The sequence below is a fragment of the Capricornis sumatraensis genome, chromosome 15 (genome assembly GCF_032405125.1).
Source record: "Capricornis sumatraensis isolate serow.1 chromosome 15, serow.2, whole genome shotgun sequence".
NCBI lineage: Eukaryota > Metazoa > Chordata > Mammalia > Artiodactyla > Bovidae > Capricornis > Capricornis sumatraensis.
Window position 1 is genome coordinate 55,032,813 of NC_091083.1, and position 22,291 is coordinate 55,055,103.

General features: G+C 42.6%; 1 protein-coding gene across 1 annotated transcript in view; it reads left to right on the forward strand.

Moving 5' to 3' along the window:
• The window catches only part of DNAAF9 (dynein axonemal assembly factor 9), a 169,588-nt gene that overhangs the window by 122,826 nt on the left and 24,471 nt on the right, over positions 1-22,291 (forward strand). The window contains exons 23-29 of the mRNA XM_068986771.1: positions 112-200; positions 620-721; positions 960-1,077; positions 2,754-2,842; positions 4,492-4,650; positions 7,147-7,272; positions 18,386-18,423. Coding sequence (XP_068842872.1) covers positions 112-200; positions 620-721; positions 960-1,077; positions 2,754-2,842; positions 4,492-4,650; positions 7,147-7,272; positions 18,386-18,423 — 721 coding nt within the window. The remainder of the gene's footprint in view (positions 1-111; positions 201-619; positions 722-959; positions 1,078-2,753; positions 2,843-4,491; positions 4,651-7,146; positions 7,273-18,385; positions 18,424-22,291) is intronic.

Below are 22,291 nucleotides of genomic sequence, written 5' to 3' on the forward strand. Positions count from 1 at the left end.
TTTTCTCTGTACTGACAGTCTAGATTTTCAGCAGCCATCAAATCCCCATGTGGGTTCCATATCCTGTTGTTGGGTTTAAAGTGTTCTTTGCTCTAATTCTGTTTTGTTTAGGTCTTCTCCCCCTGGCAACAGCAGACTAACTCAGGGCTGTCTTTAAAAGTGATCCAGGAAGATGGATTATCTGTGGAACAAAAGAGATTGTAAGTGGCTGCCTTCAGTGTTTATGCTAGCTTCCCTAGGCTGTGTGTGTCTGCTGTCTCTGCAGGATGACTTGCATTATGTAACACAGAAGTCCTGGCTTCTGAAAGGGCCAACAGAGTCATTTCAGTGCTGCGAGTTTGCAGGTAGTCAGTGCTCTTAGGGAACAGAAGTCAAGACAGATGAAATCCACCAAGAATCAGAAAACTGTAGTACTACAAAGGTTTCAGGCTAAGCTTTCTATGTAGGCAAACCAGTCATCCTGTATTAACGCCGAATTTTGCTTAAGTCAGTGAGATACTTCTTTTCAAAGTGTTGACTCTGTCACAGGACTTTGGCTTAAAAATATGAGAACGAGTTATGTAAAGTATGTGTGCTGTTGGGAGATGGAATTCTAATCTGTGAACCTTTGATATTCCAGACACTCCAGGGCACAGAAGCTCTTCAGTGTCCTGAGCCATTCTGCTGGGGAGAAACAGAGTCCTCTAAAGCTACTGTCAGCTAAACTCCCAGAGCTGAACGGGTGAGCTCTGTTTTTCTGTTTCTTTTAATATATCATAACTCTCAGTGTTGGTGCTTTCTAAGCTCCATTTTCTTTATAGCTTCTTAAGGATAATTATAAAAACAACATACACAATTATATTCACTAGAGATATTCACTAAGGTCTCTGTTCAGCTATTGAATAAATTTCTCATGTGAATGGCCACATTCAGAAAAGGCTGGTGATGGTAACATAATAGCACTGTCTTTGTTTTTCTAGGTTTCTCCAGCATTTTGCTGTCAGCAGCATTAGTCAGGAACCTGTGGTGAGGACCCATCTCCCTGTCCTACTGCAGCAAGCTGAAATCAACCCTATTCACAGAGTAGAAAATGACAAGGTATAGCAGCTCACCAAAAAAGCTGAGAATTTATGGGAAGATAATCCTGATAACCTACCCTTAATATTCAGTGTCATTTAAAAAAAGGAGCTCAGGCAGAGTCCCTTTTATAAGACTCTCCACCTCCTTGAATACTGATATAATGATACACATGAAACCCCCTCTATACACTGACAGTGTACTGGCATCTTCGTTAATGCCACCTGAGCCCCATGGCAATGATGAAGCCCTGCCATATTTCTGTGCCCTCCTCTTGCTTCTCTAGGCCTTCCAAACTCTTTCTTAGTACTCTCATGCTGTCAGCTCTTTCTGGTTACAGGGTCTTACCTGGCACACTGAGCTTAGTAAGGGGAAGGGCCTTATTAGTAAGACCTTGCTAGCATCACCAAGATAACGTGACAGTTTATAAACACTGTCTTCACAGGAGTGGATTTTAATCCGCTTCTGCTTCACACTTCTCTCCTCTTGACCCCCCACCATTTCTTTGGAACTATATGTCATAATATGCTCAAAGAGGGCATTTATTTCCATGCAAATCTAGAAGACACTTGGCTGCAAAAGGAAAGAGAAGCATTAAGTAGTTAGAAGCCTCATTTTTTCCCTTAAGCAGGAGTAAAAGTAAAAATGTTATATTTTAAATATTTTTTAATATATGTATTTTATATTAACAAAGTGCTATAGAACTGGCCTTAAAGTAAGAAGGTGTCTGGCTGTCAGCATGTTTGCTGGGATTTGAGAGGCCGAGGCCTGGATGCCGAGAAATGGGAACCAAGATGAGAAAATCTGGATGAGAAGATAAACAGAAAGTCAGTTACATGGAGAACTGTCCACAGATGCAGAAAGGGAATCGGACTAAAGGTCTGGTCAGAGGGGAGGTGGGAGAACTATTTCCCACAAAAGAAGAGGGATCCATAGCCATCTCTGTGCTGATGTGACTAGTTCAAGTGGTGAGTGCCACCAAGCTGAATTTTAGTCCAGGCCTATCCCAGTGAGTCTTGTGTATTGTGAAGTAAAACACATGTAAAGGAGCCCTTGCCACGCTGTGTCACTGACATTGTTACCCTTCAGCAAGTACATGGTTCCCTTCCTCTTCTGCTTGACACCTTCGTCAGTAGATTTCTTGAGTTGAAATGTCTCCCTACAGACAGCCCTGTTTTCATGTAGTCATGTGCCAAGGTTAAGAAAGTTCAATCTGACTCTTTTCCCCATCAAGACTGAGAAGTGCTTTCTCCACCCAGTTTGTTTCTATAGGTCAGGCCATGTGGCTTGGAAGGCACAGGCCTCTCACCTCTTTCACTGAGTTTACCACACCAATTTAGCCTATGGCATTTTTGTCCCAGACCTCCTTTCCACCCAGTATTTTCCATTATACTTTTAACTGATCTAGTCACAACCTGCTCCATGGAAATTATCATGGTAACACTACATTGTATATGATGTTTGCTGTGTGCCAGACACTGTTCCAAGCACCTTGTTTACATATATTAACTCAGTTAATCATCACAGCCACCCTGCAAGGTCAGTTCTGTAGTGAACCCAAGGTCACATAGCTAGTGAGTGCTGGTGCTGAGGTTTAAACCCACAGAACCTGGCTTAAGAAGTCAGTTCTCTTAACCTGTTACACAATGCTGCCTCCCAGTTGAATCACAAACCCACATGGCTTTTCTTTCATGTAGGTAATTATCAGCATTGTAACTGGTCTCCCAGGCTGTCACGCTAGTGAACTCTGTGCTTTTCTGGTCACTCTGCATAAGGAATACGGCAGGTCAGTATGGCTGCTGCCTTTGCTTTGGGGAAAGGGGTTCTATGCCTGCTGCCTATGCACTGGGAAACCTCCAGCATGCACTGACCTTTGGTGTAATTGATATTGGCACAGTGATCATCCATCCATTTGTTTAACACATTTATACTGAGTACTTTCTATATGCCAGACACTGTTCTAAGTGTAGGGGACAAATGTACAAAACAGACTAGAAAACAGGTGGTATCTCTGCCTTCATAGAGCTTGTATTCTAGTTTTGGAAAATAAACAGTTAACCAGTTAAGGAAAATAGTACATTAGCTAGTGAAAAATGCTGTGGAGAAAATAAAGCTGAGAAGGCTATAGGAGAGCTGAGCTGGGGGACTGATTCCAGTTTTAACTGGGTACTCAGGAAAGTGGCTCAGACAGTAAATAGTCTGCCAGCAGTGTTGGAGACCTGGGTTTGATCCCTGGGTTGGGATGATCCCCTGGAGAAGGAACTGGCAACCCACTCCAGGATTCTTGCCTGGAAAAATCCCATGGATGGAGGAGCCTGGCAGGCTACAGTCCATGAGATCGCAGAGAGTCAGACATGACTGAGCAACTTCACTTTATTCACTCACTCAGGGAAGACCTCACTAAAAAGGTGACATTTGAGCAAAGGCCTGACAGTATATAGGGATGAACCTCTGGATATCTGGGCAAGAGACCTGTACCAGCAAGACCAGCATGGGCAAAGGCCTGGGAATTGTGACCAGATTGGTTAGAACTTGAGAGCTGGTGGATGTGATCTTTCCTTGGCCACAGAGGGACTGCGTGAGTTTAGGTGGAACTGGGACACTGGTTTAGGTAAAATTGGAGAAGTCATTCACCCATGTCTTCCATTTGGCTGACAGATTGCTAAACAAACCTTGCTGACTGAACCAGGCTTTTAATATCTAGTCAGTCTTCCTCAAAGTAAGGCAGCCTGCAGGAGACCATATAGAGGAATTGAGAAGACTAAAATCACCTAGGAGTTTGGGACTTCAGAATGGGAGATTGTGGGGGTTGGGAAGGTGAGTTTCGGAGAGATAATGGGGAAATATTAGACCTCCTTCATAAGTACTCAGTAGCTAACTAGTTCCTTCCTCATTTCCATTGCTTATGTTCTGTAAACAATCTGAATGCTTTACCTTACCCATTATTCTTTTTAATTTTTGGCTGTGCCATGCAGTTTGTGGGACCTCAGTTCTCAACCAGGGATTGAACCTGGGCCACTACAGTGACAGTACCAAATCCTAACCACTAGGGCACTGGAAACTCTTCCCCCACCCCCTCATTCCTTATTCTTAGCAAGAATTTTACTGCAAAGTGGACTGAAACCATTTTTCTGAATGGCTCTTCAGAAACTGACTGCCTGTTCAGGAGTCTTTCTCAACTCTGAAATCTGTTGCTCATGTGCTTAACTGACCTTTCTCCCCGTGACAGAGCATTTCATGCCAAAAGCTCCAATAGAAGTGATTTCAGGTACAGGGCTCCACACCCAGCCAGTGCCCTCTACCTGTTTCTGGTAGTATTGCTTTCTCCTGTGTGGGTTCACAGGACCAAGTCTATGGAGTACTAGTCACACGTGAATCCACTGGCAGAACCTATGGGTCAGGTCCTCATGCTGAGATTATACTTGCCATTTCCAGGTGGATGGTATACCGTCAAGTCATGGACAGCTCCGAATGTTTTCATGCTGCCCACTTCCAGAGATACCTTTCCAGTGCCCTGGAGGCCCAACAGAACCGCTCTGCCCGCCAGTCAGCCTATGTCCGCAAGAAGACCAGACTACTGGTGGTATTACAAGGGTGAGCCCTGGAAGTATTTTGGGAATAGTGGGGTAGTGTGGTGACCTTGCCATTATTGCATGTGTGGTTGACTTGGGGCACAGAATAAACTCCACATATGCACAAGAAGTGTCTTTAGCAAACAGGAACCCCTGTGGCCATCCTTTGGCCCAGAGTGACTGGTGAAGATCGCACCCAAGTTTCAAGTTCAACCTCAACATCACATATCCTCAAAAGGCAGAGAACTGGGGAGGAGGTTTTCTGGCAAGATTCTTTGATAATTCTTCTAACACTAGTGGTCCCTAAGCCTTCACCTTTGCCACCGAAGCATGCAAGCTTCAGCTTTTTCAGTCCTCCTCCTGTGGAGTTGCAGACAGTCCCCACACCCTAGTCTCAAGCTCCATCCACAAAGTGGCTAGGAAGGAGGAAGCAGGCACATCGTCCCCTGGGCCCACAGGAGAACATGTCAGATCAGGAAAACATGGGCTGTGCTCTTCACTGCTGTCATTATAGTTGGTAATAAAGAAGCTTTTTGGCAGTTCTCACAAAGTGCTTTTGTGCTGTGCTGTGGTGTTTTGTTTTGTGCTCCTAATAATTAGTATTTGCAACTGGCTAATTGTTTCCAGTAAAGAATAGGCCCAGTTCCAAAGCCCTGTTTGGTCTCTTGGATGTGATGGTAAGAATTGGAGGAAAGCCAGGCCAGTAGTGCTGCAGGAGGGAAACAGGAATGTGTCCCCTGCCAGGCCATCTTTTCTCTTATTTAGATCTTGTTCTTACATCTGCTTTGGGCTTCCCTTCTGTTGACCCTACTTGTGGGCTTAGGTTGTGGAAGCCACAGAGCAAGAAAACTAGAAACCACTTGTTTTCCATCATCTCTAATAATCAAAAAAATAGGTTGGCCCAGTTTCGTCACCTCCTGCCACCCTCCCAGAGGTGAACGTCAGTGGGGGTATGGACTTGGAGTCAAATTTGGCACCTTGACATTGTATAGCTGAGGTCATTTCCATCTTCTGTTACTTTAGAGAGTATTGTTGACTCCCCGTCTCTGACTGTACAAGTCTGCGTAAGTGCCAGCTGTCCTGGCTGCTCTGGACTTCAGTGACAGTGTATGGCCAGCCCACTTGTACTCTCAGAACCAGCAGTTGTCCAGTCACTGCCCTAGTACACTAGGAACGTCAGATGGATTTCCTGCTGTGTTGCCCTCTATGACAGTGTTCTTACAGATGGGGCCCATTCCCTTGAGGCTCAGCAGGGAACACATGGCAAACTCAGTGTAGCATGTCCAGCTCCTTGGAGCTGGAACTTTAAGCCCAGTATTGAGGTGAGGGGATGCCCCAGAGGCTTCTCAAGTTGAGAATTTTATTTCTTGAATATGGCCTTTATTTTGATTTATAGAATTCTATTCAATCGGGCAGGGTTTTCTCTTGCCCCTGCAGTGGCCTGGTCCTATTCTACTTACTGCTGCAGGTGAGCAGTGATGTTGAGCTTTGACACCAAGTGGAGTATTAGGTGGTTGTTTTAAAAATTGAATTAATGTATTTTTAAATGATAAAATTTTAGAAATGGTGGACAGATTAGTGGCTGCCAGGAACCGGGGATGGGAGTGGAGGCCAGGCAGGGAGGTGGGTATGGTTATAAAAGGGAAACACGGAGGGAGCTTTGTGGTGTGAAACTGTTCAGTATCTTTACTGTGGTAGAGGAGCCTGCACAGGTGACAGAATTGTATGGAACTGAATACATACACAAATAAGTAGAACTGTGAAAATCTGAGTCTTAAAAAGTTAATTTTAAGGAATTTGAGGGACTGTGTTAGTTTATACTCTAGAATATTGTAAAAGTCATTCTTTAAATTATCTACATTTAAGACAAAGTATCTCTCAAAAATAAAAGTTGAATTAATGTAAAATGAGGCAAAATTGCAGGCTTAAATTACAAATGTAAAATAGAGCCCAAAAGACACTTGTATGGAATATCTGTTGTATCAGAAGAAAGAAAGTTAAAGTCCTGCTGGGGTTTCTTTGTTTTTAAATAAAGAAAATACTGATAAGAAAGAGGCAACATGGAGAGTTAGGTTTTTGCATTCATCATGCAGTTCAGGCAGTTCAGCCAAAGTGGCCAGGTACAGACTTAGCAGCTGGATCACTGTGCTCCCTGAAATGAAAGAGTTATTAAAGAAAACAGACCAATGCAGGAGCTCTTAGCTTGATTAGAAAATACCAAGTCCTGCCTCAGAGCCCCAGGGTCACCTGCAGGCTTCTCTGAAGTGGGTGGGCAGTAGAGTTCTTTCTTCCACTCACTCTTGCACAGTTAGAACTAATGGAACTTGGAAGTACAGAAACTCTGTAAACTGCAGGGGCTCTAAATCATGAGGTGACTTGACCCCAAGGAGGCCTGTTGCACTCTCCTCTTTGGTTTCCTTCTACCCTTGCTCTACTCAGCCACTCAGCAGGCATTCCCCTCTTCTCCCACTCTGAAGCTCCAATTCAGTAAACTAACTACTCCCTTTTTTCCCCCTAGCTACACAGATGTTATTGATGTTGTCCAGGCTCTGCAGACCCATCCAGACTCAAATGTCAAGTCCTCTTTCACCATTGGTGCCATCACAACGTGCGTGGAGCCGCTGAGCTGCTACATGGAGCACAGGTACATACTTAGGACCACGTCCAGCCCAAAGGATGTGGTGTGTTTAAATGTACAGAAAGCTATTTACCTCCCACCTACCAATAGGTGACGCATTTTTATGTGTTTGTCTTTTGGAATGCATCAGTTTACCCTGGTGATGTTTCTGTTTTTCAGTTGCTAAGTCATGTCTGATTCTTTGCAACCGTGTGGACTGCAGCATGTCAGGCTCCTTTGTCCTCCAGGGTCTCCTGTTTACTCAAATTCATGTCCATTGAATCAGTGTTGCTATCTAACCATCTCTTCCTCTCCTGCTCCCTTCTCCTTTTCCCTTCAGTCTTTCCCAGCATCAGGGTCTTTTCCAGTGAGTCAGCTCTTCATATCAGGTGGCCAGAATATTAAGAGCTTCAGCTTCAGCATCAGTCCTTCCAATGAGTATTCAGGGCTGATTTCCTATAGAATTGACTGGTTTGATCTCCTTGCAGTCCACAGATTCTCAAGGGTCTTCTCCAACACCACAATTTGAAAACATAAATTCTTTGGCATTCAGCCTTCCTTATATTCCAGCTCTCACATCCCTACATGACTACTGGGAAAACTATAATTTTGATCATACAGACCATGGTTGGCAAAGTGACATCTGCTTTTTAATATACTGTCTAGGTTTGTTATAACTTACCTTGCAAGGAGCAAGCATCTTTTAATTTCATAATTAGAATTGCTATCTGCAGTGATTTTGGAGTCCAAGAAAATAAAATATGTCACTGCTTCCACTTTTTCCCCATCTATTTGCCATGAAGTGGTGGAACTATATGCCTTGATCTTAGTGTTTTGAATCTTGAGTTTCAAGCCAGCTTTTTTACTCTCCGTATGGACTGGGATCTTCTCACCACTTTTCTTTATGCACTAAAAAGTCACCCTTCTCTGATAGTGGGACTTGAAATAAATTCTCCCAGAAAAGAATACCCATGGCAGGCTTTTCTTTTCTTCTTTACTGCAGGGAAGGGGCCTTCTGTAATAAGGCACTTGTAGTAAACCTCACAGATACTTTTTCATGTGGTTAAGCCATCTTAAAGCATCTTACCCTAGTTAATGACACTCATTCTCACTACTAACAAATGAACTTTTTTTTCCTACTTTGGAAATAATAATGACAACAACAAAGAAAATTGGGTAGTAATTCACCCATAATCTCACTAACTCAATGTAATATTATAATTTTTGTGAATTCCTTTTTTATCTTTTATATGCATACTTTTAACAGTTGTGATATACATAAGCTTTATATCTTTCTTAGGTTAACATATAAATATGTAAGTGAACATATATCAGTCAGTCAGTTCAGTCGCTCAGTCATGTCTGACTCTTTGCGACCCCATGAACTGCAGCACGCCAGCCCTCCCTGTCCATCCTCAACTCCCGGAGTCCACCCAAACCCATGTCCATTGAGTCGATATGCCATCCAACCATCTCATCCTCCGTCGTCCCCTTCTCCTGCTCTGAATCTTTCCCAGCATCAGGGTCTTTTCCAATGAGTCAGCTCTTCGCATCAGGGGGCCAAAGTACTGGAGTTTCAGCTTCAGCATCAGTCCTTCCAAAGAACACCCAGGACTGATCTCCTTTAGGATGGACTGGTTGGATCTCCTTGTAGTCCAAGGGACTCTCAAAGAGTCTTCTCCAACACCACAGTTCAAAAGCGTCAATTCTTCGGTACTCAGCTTTCTTTATAGTCCAACTCTCACATCCATACATGACCACTGGAAAAACTATAACCTTCACTAGATGGACATTTGTTGGCAAACTAATGTCTCTGCTTTTGAATATGCTATCTAGGTTGGTCATAACTTTCCTTCCAAGGAGTAAGCATCTTTTAATTTCATGGCTGCAGTCACCATCTGCAGTGATTTTGGAGCCCAGAAAAATAAAGTCTGCCACGGTTTCCACTGTTTCCCCATCTATCTGCCATGAAGTGATAGGACCATATATATGTTGCTATATTACAGTGGTAATTACATTTTGATTGGTTATGTAATCATTTTGTGTGTGTATGGCTATAATTGTCTGAACCCACTCTTCTCTGTTAGTCATATAGGATGTCTCCAACTTCTCACTATCATAAATAATGCGCTATGGGAACATCTTTATATGAATTTCTTAAATTTCAGACAATTTCCTTAGAATAGATTTATCAAAGATATATTATTATTCAGTTGTATGCAAAGAGCTGACTCATTTGAAAAGACCCTGATGCTGGGAAAGATTGAGGGCAGGAGGAGAAGGGGATGACAGAGGATGAGATGGTTGGATGGCATCACCGACTCAATGCACATGGGTTTGGGTGGACTCCAGGAGTTGGTGATGGACAGGGAGGCCTGGTATGCTGCAGTTTATGGGGTCACAAAGAGTCGGACACGACTGAGCAACTGAACTGAACTGAACTGAACTGATGATCAATTTTATTACTCTATATTCACATTCCCAAAATGCTTTCTGAGTGGGTTTTATAGTTTATACTGCCTCAGTGGTATCTAGAATTATTTATTTCATCATCAGAGAAGTCCCCACTGAGAAGTTTCAGACATTACATTTTCCCTTTGTAGAGCTGTTTGGAGGCCTCCCCGGTAGGTCAGCGGGTGAAGAATCCTGCAATGCAGGAGACTCCAGTTCAATTCCTGGGTCAGGAAGAACCCCTGGAGAAGGGATAGGCTACCCACTCCAGTATTTTGGAGCTTCCCTCATGGCTCAGTTGGTATAAAATCCGCCTGCAATGTGGGAGACCTGGGTTCGATCCCTGGGTTGGGAAGATCCCCTAGAGGAGGGCATGGCAACCCACTCCAGTGTTCTTGTCTGGAGAATCCCCATGGACAGAGGAGCCTGGCAGGCTGCAATCCATGGGGTCACAGAGTCAGACATGACTGAGTGACTAAGCACAGCACACATATCACAGAGTTGTTTGGGGCTTCCCTGGTGGCTCAAATGGTAAAGAAGCTACCTGCACTGTGGGAGACACGGGTTCAGTCCCTGGGTGGAGAAGATCCCCTAGAGGAGAATGAGAAGGAACTGGCTACCCACTCCAGTATTCTTGCCTGTAGAATTCCAAGGACAGAGGCTGCAAAGTTTCCTTTCTCTGTAGCCTTTAGTAGAATATTTCTAAGAATGTATCCAAGATATGTTATCATGAGGTTTTTCTGATTAGTCCATATATTATTATCATCTCCTGGCAACTGATTGATCTATCCTTAGATCTTCATCTAAAAAAGCTTCCTTCTTATTTGAGTCCCAAGTTGATATCTTTACACTTCTCATAGAAATTACATTAAAAGTTACTACCCTAATTATCTTAAGTGATCCTAAGAAATGTCTTTACCATTCTCCCTTCTTGTTAGCTCTGCTTTCTCTAGGTTCTGCTTTCTCATTAAAAAAAAAAAAAAGCTATTTTTCCTTCTGCCTCAAGATAGGTTATTGCAGTGAATTCTGAGCATCACCATTGTACTTTAGAATACTATGCGGACTCTTAGATGCCACTTTTTCTACCATCCATGCCTCTTCTTTTTCTCAAGTTTTTAGTTAAAGATGAGTAAAGCAGAAAGAGGTCTATCTAACATGGGACTGGACTCTATCAGAGATACTAACATAGAAAGGTAGGAAAAGATAGTAATAAGCAAAGAACTAGACGAGTACTGTTCTACACCATCAAGAAAAAGTTAAGAAGAGAAACTAATAGAGTTTTGTGGGAAGAGTTCAAGGAAGAGATGTTAAAGGTGTGGGGAAATGGGAAGGCAGGATCTTCCTATAATAATGAAAATGTTTCTAAAATGAAATTGTGGCAGTGTTTGCACAGCTCTGTAAATTTACTAAAAAGAAAAAAATCATTGAATCATACACTTTAAATGAGTGAATTTTGTGCTGTGCCGATTATATCTCAATAAAACTGTTAAATAGAAAGAATCAGGAACTTCCCCGTGGCTCAGTGGTAAAGAATCCACTTGCCAGTGCTGTAGACACTGGTTCAATCCCTGATCCAGGAAGATCTCATATGCCACAGGGCAACTAAGCCTGTGCTCTGGAGCCAGTGAGTCACAACCACTGAGCCCACATGCTGCAGCTACTGAAGGCAGTGTGCTCTAGAGCCTGTACTGCATAGCAAGAGAAGCCTGCTCATTGCAACTAGGGAAAACCCGCACAGCAACAAAGACCCGGCACAGCCAAAACATAAATTAAAAAAAACTCATTGCACATCGAATCAGAAGTCACTGATTCAATCCCTGGTTGGGGAACTAGGGTCCTGGATGCCCTGTGATGTGGCCCCCAAAAAAAGACTAGAATGTTATTAAATAACATTAATCTCATTCCATTAAGAAAAGAATTAGGGTGGGAAGGAGGTTCAAGAGACAAGAGGAAGGGGAAATATGTATACTTAGAGCTGATTCACAATTGTCATATGGCAGAAATTGTAAAGCATTTATCCTCCAATTAAAAATTTAAAAAGCAGTAACACATTTACTTAAGAAAGTCTAAAATGAATTGAAAAAGGTAATCATATAGAAAAACATAGAACACTCTAATTGTAAAATTTTTTAAATGGTTGGTACATTTCTTTAATTTCTGATATAAAACTTTAAAGGTACAACTATTAAAGTAAATATAACATGGACTTCCTTGGCAGTGGATAAGGATCCACCTGCCAATGCAGAGGAGACTGGTTCAATCCTTGGTCTGGAGATTCCACATGCCACAGAGTAACTAATCCTGTGTGCCACAACTACTGAACCTGCACTCCAGAGCCCATGAGCAGCAACCGCTGAGCTTTCATGCTGCAACTACTGAAGCTTGTATGCCTTGGAGCCCATGTTCCACAAGAGAAGGCTCCTCGATGAGAAGCCACCTCAGTGAGAACCCATGCACCACAGCAGAGTGTAACCCCCACTCACCGCAGCTAAAGAAAGTCCACAAAAAGCCACAAGGACTTAGCGCATTCAGAAAATAAACATAACAGAACATCCTAATGGATACACAATACATATATGTATTTATTAAAGTATTATTAAATGACAGAAGTAGTAAAAAGATTAAGTGACCAGTGTTAAGCCCATACGTTTGTAAAAAGAAAAAAAGTCCAGGAATTCCCTGACAGTCCAAGAAACCTAGATGTCCATCAACAGATAAATGAATAAAGAAGTTGTGGTACATATACACAATGGAATATTACTCACCTGTAAAAAGGAATGGATTTGAGTCACTTCTAGTGAGGTGGATGAACCTAGAGCCTGTTATACAGAGTGAAACAGGCAGTGAAAGTACCAAACCCATGGCCTGGGTTCAATCCCTGGTCGGGGAACTAAGATCCCACAACCCACATGTCATGGCCAAAAAAAAAAGAAAAGAAATCCTTTTAAGGCCAACTGTGGTAGATTAAAATTCTGGCCATAGCAAAAGCAGCCCTTCCCATCAGGACTTAAGTTGAATCTACTTTTCACCCTTTGAATTTTGGCTCAGGCATTGTGACTTGGCTTTGGCCAGTGGGTCCTCAAGAAGCATGAAAGAAGCCAAGGCTTGAAAAGCATTTTATACTTTGGGGCTTGCCCTCTCTTGCCTCTGGGAGTTAAGAACCACCAAATGAAGAGGCTGCTGGAAGGTAAAAGACAATGTGGATAGAGAGCCCCAGCCATCCATTCCTACCATCTAGACCAAGACCACTGTTGGGCCTGTGAGTGAGACCATCTTAAAGAGTCATCACCCCCGGCTAAACTATACCCATTCAACCTATAGAACCATGAGAAATAATAAATCATCATTATTTAAGCCACTTAGTTTTGGGGTGATTTATTATGCTGCAACTTGTGTAGGAAAATAGGTACATTCATATATTTTTAAAGTTGTGAATTTAAATTTTATTCAGGGACTTAACTGAGGACTATAGTCCAGGACACAGGTCTGAGGAATTCAGGCAGAATTTTTAATTCTGAACTGTAGAACCTACTCCAGCATGTTTAGTTGGGGAGAAATTTACTAATGGACAGTATAGCTTGAAAAGCCTCTAGGAGGGTCAGACGGTATTGATGAGGCATCCAGGTGGAACACTCAAACTTCCTGTAGCGCTGCCCCAGTGAGATCCCCCTCGGGCTATCTGAGGCTATGTCAGTCACTTCTTCCACCAGAAAATGGAGTCTGCTTCCCATGCTGCTTCTGCTGCTGCCAAGTCGCTCAGTCGTGTCCGACTCTGTGCGACCCCAGAGACAGCAGCCCACCAGGCTCCCCCGTGCCTGGGTTTCTCCAGGCAAGAACACTGGAGTGGGTTGCCATTTCCTTCTCCAATGCGTGAAAGTGAAGTCGCTCAGTCGTGTCTGACTCCTAGCGACCCCATGGACTGCAGCCCACCAGGCTCCTCCATCCATGGGGTTTTCTAGGCAAGAGTGCTGGAGTGGGGTGCCATTGCCTTCTCCTCTGCTTCCCATATATCCCCTCATTTACTGTGTTCTTTGCCACTTGGAGTCTCTTTGGTAAAACTTAAGTCATATGCTTGTACCAGATGGCAGGAAAGGCCAGAAAAGCAGTTTTCTGCCATTTACTTGAAGGACAGGCTTCCTCAGTCCAAGTCTGGGAAAAGTGTTTAGAAGGTATAAGTCAGTCAGTCAGTCATATGGGCAGTCTGAAATATAATAGATGTGCTCTACAGTGTTCAAGACAATAACATTAATATCAAATGGAAATAACCCAAATGCTCATTAGTAAGTGACTGGTTCAATTTGAGGATATTCATATAATGGAAGCAGGTGGCACAGTGGTAAAGAATCTGCCTACCAGTGCAGGAGACATAAGAGATGCAAATTTGATCCCTGGGTTGGGAAGATCCCCTGGAGAAAGAAATGGCAACCCACTTCAGTATTCTTGCCTGGAAAATCCCATGGACAGAGGAGCCTGGTGGGGTATAGCCCATGGGGTCACAAAAATTCAGACACAACTTAGCGAATGAGCATTGCTCAGCTTCATGCAGGCATTTTTTAAAATTAGGTAGATTTTTATGTACTGATATGGAAAATGCCCATAATACTTTGTGAAGTGAGAAAAGGAAATCAGCAAAACAATATATATTCTTTAAATGTCTGTTTGACTAAACATAGAAAATATCTGGAACAATACATCCCAAACTGTGAATGAATAGTGGTTTCTTCTGGGAAGTGGTTAGTTCCTTGGGGGCAGATGTTGGATGATGTGTAAAACATTTGATATTTTATAGTATCATGTATATTGCTTCTTTTAATATACAGCTTTATTGAAATTTAATACACATACCATAAAATTCACTGTTTTAAAATGTCCCTTTCAGTCACTCCCCATTTCTTTTTTTTCCCAATCCCTGGCAACTAGTCTACTTTCTGTTTCAATGGATATGCTTATTCTGGATATTTTCGTATATGTTGCCTTTTGTGCCTGGCTTCTTTCAAGGCTCATCCATGCTGTGGCACATGTCAGTGTTTCATTCCTTTTTATGGACAAGTACTCTATTGTATGGATATATCACATCTTTTTTATCCACTCATCAGTTGATGGACATTAGAGTTTTTTACATCTTTTTTGGCTATCATAAATATACTGCTCTGAATGTTTATGTTTAAGTTTTAATATGGTCATATGTTTTCTGTTCTCTTGGGTAGAATTGCTGGTTCATATAGTAACTATTTAACTTTCGGAGGAACTGCAAACTGTTATCCAAAGCCATTACACCATTTGCATCCTCACCAGCAATATATGAGGGTTCCCAATTCTCCATGTCTTCACCAATACTTGTTATTGTCTGTCTTCAGTCAGTTTAGGAGCTTTACAGTTTAGGGGCTTTCCTAGTGGTCCAGTTAAGTATCTGCCTTGTAATGCAAAAGAGGAGGAAAAAAACATATTACAGTGTAGGAAGGAGGATGATATGTATAGAAGGAAAGGAATTGAGCTGTCATTTGTTTTCTGCTGTTTTTTAGACAGTGTGATGCTTTACCTCTTTCAGTCCTCAAAATCCCTTTAAGTATTTTGGGAGGCATTTAAGGTAAGCATCATTACCATGTTTTACCGTGAGGAAGCTGATGCTCAGAAAAGTTAAATAATTTCCCGAATGCCATATCCATGGCATGTACATAGTCAATCATGATATGGGGTACTATAAGAAAAAGTCATGTAATTTTACAAGAATTGTTAAAAACAGTGATATCTCAATGAGAAGTTGCATAAATGTGCAAGTTTGTGTGTTCTGAGTATTTTCTTTGCAGCTCTTTAAAGTGAGTAGCTTAATGACCCTCTAACCTATTAGAGGTTTAAAACATGAGCTTCCAACCTGTGACTGGATAAGATGCATTGAGAGGGAGCATTGCTCAGCTTCATTTCAGATGCTACTGGTATGAATTGCTGTGCACTGCTGCGGGAAAGCCAGCAGGACACTGAGAAGGGCTTTTAAGGCATATACTGTAAAGTCACAGGAACATCATCAAAAAACCTACAAATAATAAATGCTGGAGAGGATGTGGAGAAAAGGGAACCTCTTACACTGTTGGTGGGAATGTAAATGGACACAGCCACAATGGAGAACAGTTTGGAAATTTCTTTTAAAAACTAGGGATAAAACCTAGCATGTCATCCAGCAATCCCACTACTGGGCATATACCCTGAGAAAGCCATTCTAAAAGACACATGTACCCCAGTGTTCGTTGCAGCATTGTTTACAGAAGGCAGGTCATGGAAGCAATCTAGCTGTCCATTGATAGATGAATGGATAAAGCAGTTGTGGTGCATATATATACAATGGAATACTATTCAACCATAAAAAGGAATGAATTTGAGTCAGTTCCTAGTGAAGTGAATGAACCCAGAGCCTGTTATACAGAGCGAAGTAAGTCAGAAAGAGACAAATGTCGTACATTAACGTGTATATTGGAAGTCTAGAAAAATGGTCTTGATGAACCTGTTTGTAGGACAGCAGTAGAGACAAAGACATGAAGAACAGACTTGTGGACACAGTGAGGGAGGGAGAGAGGGAGACGAACTGAGAGAGTAGCACTGAAGCATAGGTAAAATAGATAGCCAGTGAGAATTTGCTGTGTGACACAGGAAGCTCAACCCAGTGCTCTGTGACAGCCTAGATGGGTGGGATGGGGTGGGAGGTGGGAGGGAGTTTCAAGAGGGAGGGGTCATATATATATGCCTATGGCTGATTCATGTTGATGCATGGTAGAAACCAGCACAACATTGTAACACAGTTATTCTCAAGTTATAAATAAATTTAAAAAATAAAGTTACAGGCACTTACTTGATGGAGACAGACATTTTCTAAGAATGCATTAGTGGATTTTTCTGGTCGTCCAGTGGTTAAGAATCTGCCTGCCAATGCAGAGGACATGGATTCAATCCCTGGTCTGGAAAGATTCCACATGCTATGGGGCAGCTAAGCCTGAGCACTGCAGCTACTGAAGCCCAAGTGCCCTACAGCCCGTGCTGTGCAACAAGAGAAGCCACTGCAATGAGAAGCCAGCACACTGCAACTAGAGAGTAGCCCCTACTCACCACGACTGAAGAAAGCCTGTGCGTAGCAATGAAGACCCAGCACAGCCAAAATTAAATAATTGTTTTAAAGAATACATGTGCTCTGCACCTGACCCTTCAGTGGACTGTGAATGCAGTGAAGTCAGTGAGCTCTATTCTTGGGAGACTCAACTGAGGATCTCTCTCCCTTCGTTCTGGGGCTCCTAACCTTAATCAGAGCACATCGGGGTTCCTCTATAAAATTCTTTAGAAACCGTGAAGGTGAACTAGATCCACAGCCCGAAGTTGTACTTACCCAAGTGGCTCACTCATCCACCAAATTTAGTTCCAAATGGTGTGTGTCTGACCATTGTCAAAAATCAAATTAAAAGATGAAGATTTGCCACCACCAAGGAAATTGCAAGAGAAAAACTCCCCTAAGTGTTTTGAACAGCATTAATACCTGCCAACTAGAGAAGCAACAATTCAGAGGGTGACTTCAGCAAGCATCTACTTGCAGGGGTAGACAACACAGGGGCTTTGTGGTGTTAAACAAACCTGGGCCCCTGTGTAAACCCTCGCATTTCCTAGCTGCATGTAGGACCTTGGGGCAAGTGCTTAGCTTGCTTAGCCACCATGAACCCACTATTTGCAACTTTTAAGTACGCAAGGCACAGGGTGGATGTGAGAATAAAATTGTATATGTGAACTGCTTGCCCAGTCCCCAGTCCATAGTAAAAGCCTTTGATAAAAGATAGCTGTTCTCATTAGTATTGGCTTTCTTCACCAAGAAGAGTACTGTGGTGTTTTAGAAGTTTTAAAACACTAAGAATATTGAGTTATTCTTTGGAGCTTACTACAGAGCTACAGTTGTTAACTCATACTTTGAATTAGTCACCCTCAATCTATTCAGTCAGTCTCCTACATTTCATTCACCATTCGAGCTTAGAATAAGGTTAAAGGGTGCAGGGTCTTCTGTGGTGGTCCAGTGGTTAAGAATTCTCCTTGTAATGCAGGGGATGCAGGTTTGACCCCTGACCCATGAACTGAGATCCCATATGTTGTGGAGCATCTAAGCCTGTGTGCCACAGCTAGAGAGTCTGCATGCCATAATGAAAGATCCCGCCTGACACAACTAACACCAGACACAGCCAAATAAAAAAAATGCTTTTTAAAAAAGATTAAAGGGGAACCTGGATTTAGTTGTGCACATAACAGGAAATATGGCAACTTTGTTGTTGAAGGCCCTTGGCAGAATTAGGCAAGTGTAATTTTTCTTATTTTCCCTTGAAAGTTCCCCTGTACTAACAGGACAGTATCTCTTCAGGGTAAAAGAAAAAGACCAATCTCTCTTTCTCCATTTCCTATAGTCTTGAGAGTTGAACAAGGATCTCCTGTTCAACATTCCACCAAGAGTTGGCCATGTTGGGACTTTTTTAAGGTTTCTGGCCTAGGGAACTCTGGTTCAAAACTATGAATACCTTTTGTATAGCCATGGCTATCTTTAATGTTCAGTGTTGCCTGCCAGTTGCCCCACTAAGTAAGCCATTTTATATGTTAGTGATAGTCAAAATTTTGTGAGAAATCAGTGAAATTCTGAGATTAATTGTTTTAAATATTTGTTTTCTCTCCGTAGATTCCTGTTTCCTAAATTTCTTGACCAGTGTTCGCAAGGTAAGCAATGTGCTCTACATCCTGCTTGCATGCCTTTCATATTCTGTTTAGATGCAACAGACTTCTCATGTTCCCACCTACCATTCTGAAATCTAAAACAAAACTGATCCAGGGAAGACTGTGGCATTTTTTGCTGTTATCTTATTTGATAGGCAGATTTCTTCCAGGAGTTTGTCTCAATGATAATAAATTGCCATGTCAACACCTCTTTTGAGCTGTGCTTAACTCTACCCTGCCTTCCAACTAATGTCAGTTGACTGAATAAGTATTCCTAGCCTGTGAATCAGCAAGATTTTGATGTATTTCTCCTGTCCCATGAGTGCAGAGTATGGCCCAGTAGAACCTTCTCCTTTAACCGTCTGCTACATACGCTGAGATTTTCCACATCTGCTTTATAATATATAGAAAAATCCACCCATCTTGTAGGTTGTACTCACCCTTGCATTGTCCTACCATCTGGCAGTCTGGAAGCAGCACTTTTTAGTCAGATTAGCTGTAGTGGCTGAAGACCCAGAGTAAATTTTAAATTTCCTACAGTAGTGGTAAAATGCTTATTGTTGTCAGAAGACCTGGGTTCTGGGCTTCCTGAAGCAGCCCAGCAAGTAGAAATCAGATGGAAGAAAATAACTCAGTGTCCCCAGCACAGGTTTGCCCTGCTGATCCCATTGCCAGTCTGCAGGGAATGGGGACAACAAAGCATTAGCAGAGCTGTTGTCTTGGGAAGGAGCTGAGCTGGAGGCTGTGCAGAGCAGGAGACTGGGTCTCTGGAGAGAAGAATGTATGTGTTCGGCTACTGCACTGTGGAGTCTCAAGTCCACCTTTTTAGAGGCCCTTGTTGCTTTTTAGGCACTGCACCCTAGAAATAGAGTTGAATGGAGGTTGGCTGGGTCTATCCACAGTGTCCACCCAAGGTAGATCAAAGAGATTTGGGGGGGGCTAGGTCAATAGGATGTAGTAACAGGCTGGATGGGGGACATTGAAACAAGAAGTATCTGGAATGACTTCTAGGTTTCTGGCTTGGGAGATTGGGAAAGTTGATGGTACATATCCTTGAAATAGACTACATAGGAAAAAACATAGGTCCAGGAGATAACCAAGGAGAGCTGTCTGGTTCTTTGATAAATGTTTGGAAGTCATCATCAAAGCCAAGGGTGTGGGCTATAGTCCGCCCCATGTCCACCACATGATCGCACGATGTTTGCCACCCTGGTGCCCCTTGGCTTCTTGACACTTTCTCCTTCAGTGGCCTTCTCCCTTTTTTGCATGTGGGAAAAGCGATCAGGCTGCCTTGACAAAGAACCTTAGAGAAGTGCTCTGTCTTTACCATCCGTGAACCTGGACCAATATTACAAGAGGATAGCCCTTTTAAGCCAAGACAGAATGAGTTCTGTCTGGCATTTGGTAGGCATATTTCATTAACACAGCCTTCCAACTCATTCTTCAAAGGCAATGTATGTCAATTCTGTGCTTATATAAAGAAAGCTAGGGGGAATTCCCTGGTGATCCAGTGGTTAGGACTTGGTGCTTTCACTACCACAAACCAAGTTCAATCCCTGGTCAAGGAACTTAAAAAAAAAAAAGCTAGAGATGTGATCAGATGTGGACAGGTGCCTTTGAGGCCATATATGCTGTTTTCTGAAGTGCAAGGGGCTTGTTAAGTGGTAATGCCTTAGTAAACATCTTCCCCTTACATCTGGGCACAGAGGACCCTATAGACTAATCTGACCTGGTTCACCATGAGCACTGGCCTTCTGGGAAGACAGGAGATAAGGGCAAGTATTTCTTTCTCCTCGGAGATTTAGTGCCTCTCTTAAAGGTGGAATCTGCCACCGGTAGACAAACATTTTATGTCCCAAGGGAGCATTTGCCTCCTTTGCTCCTGTTCATAAGTCAAGCTCTGATTCATTGCTTTTATAACAAGGGATTATTTTACAGTGAGAAAAGCACTGTATTGCAACCACAAAATGATGTGTATTACAGAAATCCAAGGATTAGGGAATAATCTCAATGCTTAAACGACAAGCACGGCTCATTATAATACTAGCTTTAAAGCAGAGAGCAGACGTTTTGCTCCCATGACCTGCTTTTAGAAGTATCTATATGGTGGAGGAAATGGAAACCCGCTCCAATATTCTTGCCTGGAGAATCCCATGGACAGGGGAGCCTGGCTAGATACAGTCCATGGGGTTGCAAAGAGTCAGACACAACTTGGCAACTACATAGATATAGAAGACAAACTGGTGGTTACCAAAGGAGAGACCAAAGTGTGGTGGGGCAAATTATGTGTATGGGATTAAGAGATTTAAAACTTCTATGTATAAACAGCAACAAGTTTATATTGTATCAGATAAAGAATTATAGCCACTATTGTATGATGATATTCAATGGAGTATAATCTGTAAAAATACTGAATCACTGTGCTGTACATGTGAAACTAGTATAATATTGTAAATCTACAATTTAATACTACAATTTAATAATAAAAAATTATTAAAAAAGAAATATCTATAGATAGAGTGAGGTTTGATTTCTTCTAGGCTGCTGGAAGCCTTTACGTAGACTAGGATGGTCAAACAGACCTGAGAGATGCTTCTCCACTCTTGGGAATGGGCCAGGCCAGGCTGCCTGCTCACTCACAGCCCAGACTCGTGAGGCATTGGCTAAATCAGAGTATCCATTCCTTTGTACATAGCAGGAGGATGGCCCAAGCAGGATGAAACTGCCCACGATGGCCTCTTCACCTTGTGCTCCAGATAACTGCTATACCTTGCCTTAATGATGGCATTTCCTCTTGGCAGGTAGCAGTTTGCATAGCTGGCCTAAGGAATGCTGGGGATAATCCTTTTGTTTGTTTCTCCATAAAGCAAAGCCCCTTTTCTATGTCTAATTCCTGACCTAGAATCCAAAGCCCACAGGGTTTGTCTACATGATACTCATGGGGCAAACAGAACTTTGAGCAAGGTGTCTGTCAGAGACTCAGACCCTAACTTTTTCTCAGGCAGGTCAAGCCTGTACTTGTGATTCTGGTGCTTGCTGCTCAGGTTGGCACGTTTGCAGTAGACTGACTCTTCAGTTTCTTTTGCCCAAGAAGATACTAAATAGAATCCAAGGGCTTTGCAGATCTCTCAGCCTTTCCTGGCTCCTCACTGCAAGATACACCACAGCTATTCTTGTCTTCACCCTGGGACTTTCATGGACCCTTGCAGGAGCTGGCTCTCATAACTGCCCTCTCTGGAATGTGCTGACCCTTCTAGAACCCTACCTCCTTCCCCACTGTGCCACATTCTGGGCCTGGCTGCCTAGTCTTGTCTTACTTAGTTTCCAGAGGCTCCAGCCACTTCCTGTAGCTGCACCAGGACATGGGGTTCTGGCAGTAAGCTCACCAGACTGTCCTCATTGCCTGCCCGCAGCCTCCAGAGTGACCTTATTTTAAATGGGAATGGGAGCACAGGCACTACCAGTGTCATCTTTCTTAGGAGGCTTCTCTGACACTCTCGCTTCAGATGGTCCATCTTAATGTTAAAGCTTATGACAAGGAAGGCATGTGAGGAGCCTTTTTAATATAGAATAAACAAAAAGTTGACATTCTACATTTGAATTTCTAAGTCTTATGCTATTACCATATCTAGGCCATACCTGAAAACCTAGGGGATAGAAGTTTTAAGTGTAGAAGAATTTGTTAAGAAAATATGGTTTTGTATATTCCTGTATACTTGTATATGCATAGACCATCTGAAGAGACATACCCCAAATCTGTTTATTAGTGGTTGCCTCTGGGGAGAAGTAAGGTTCAGGGTGCCAGAGAAGGGAAGAAGAAACTTTCTACTGAACCCTTTCATACCTTAATGAATTTTGTACCAAAATATGT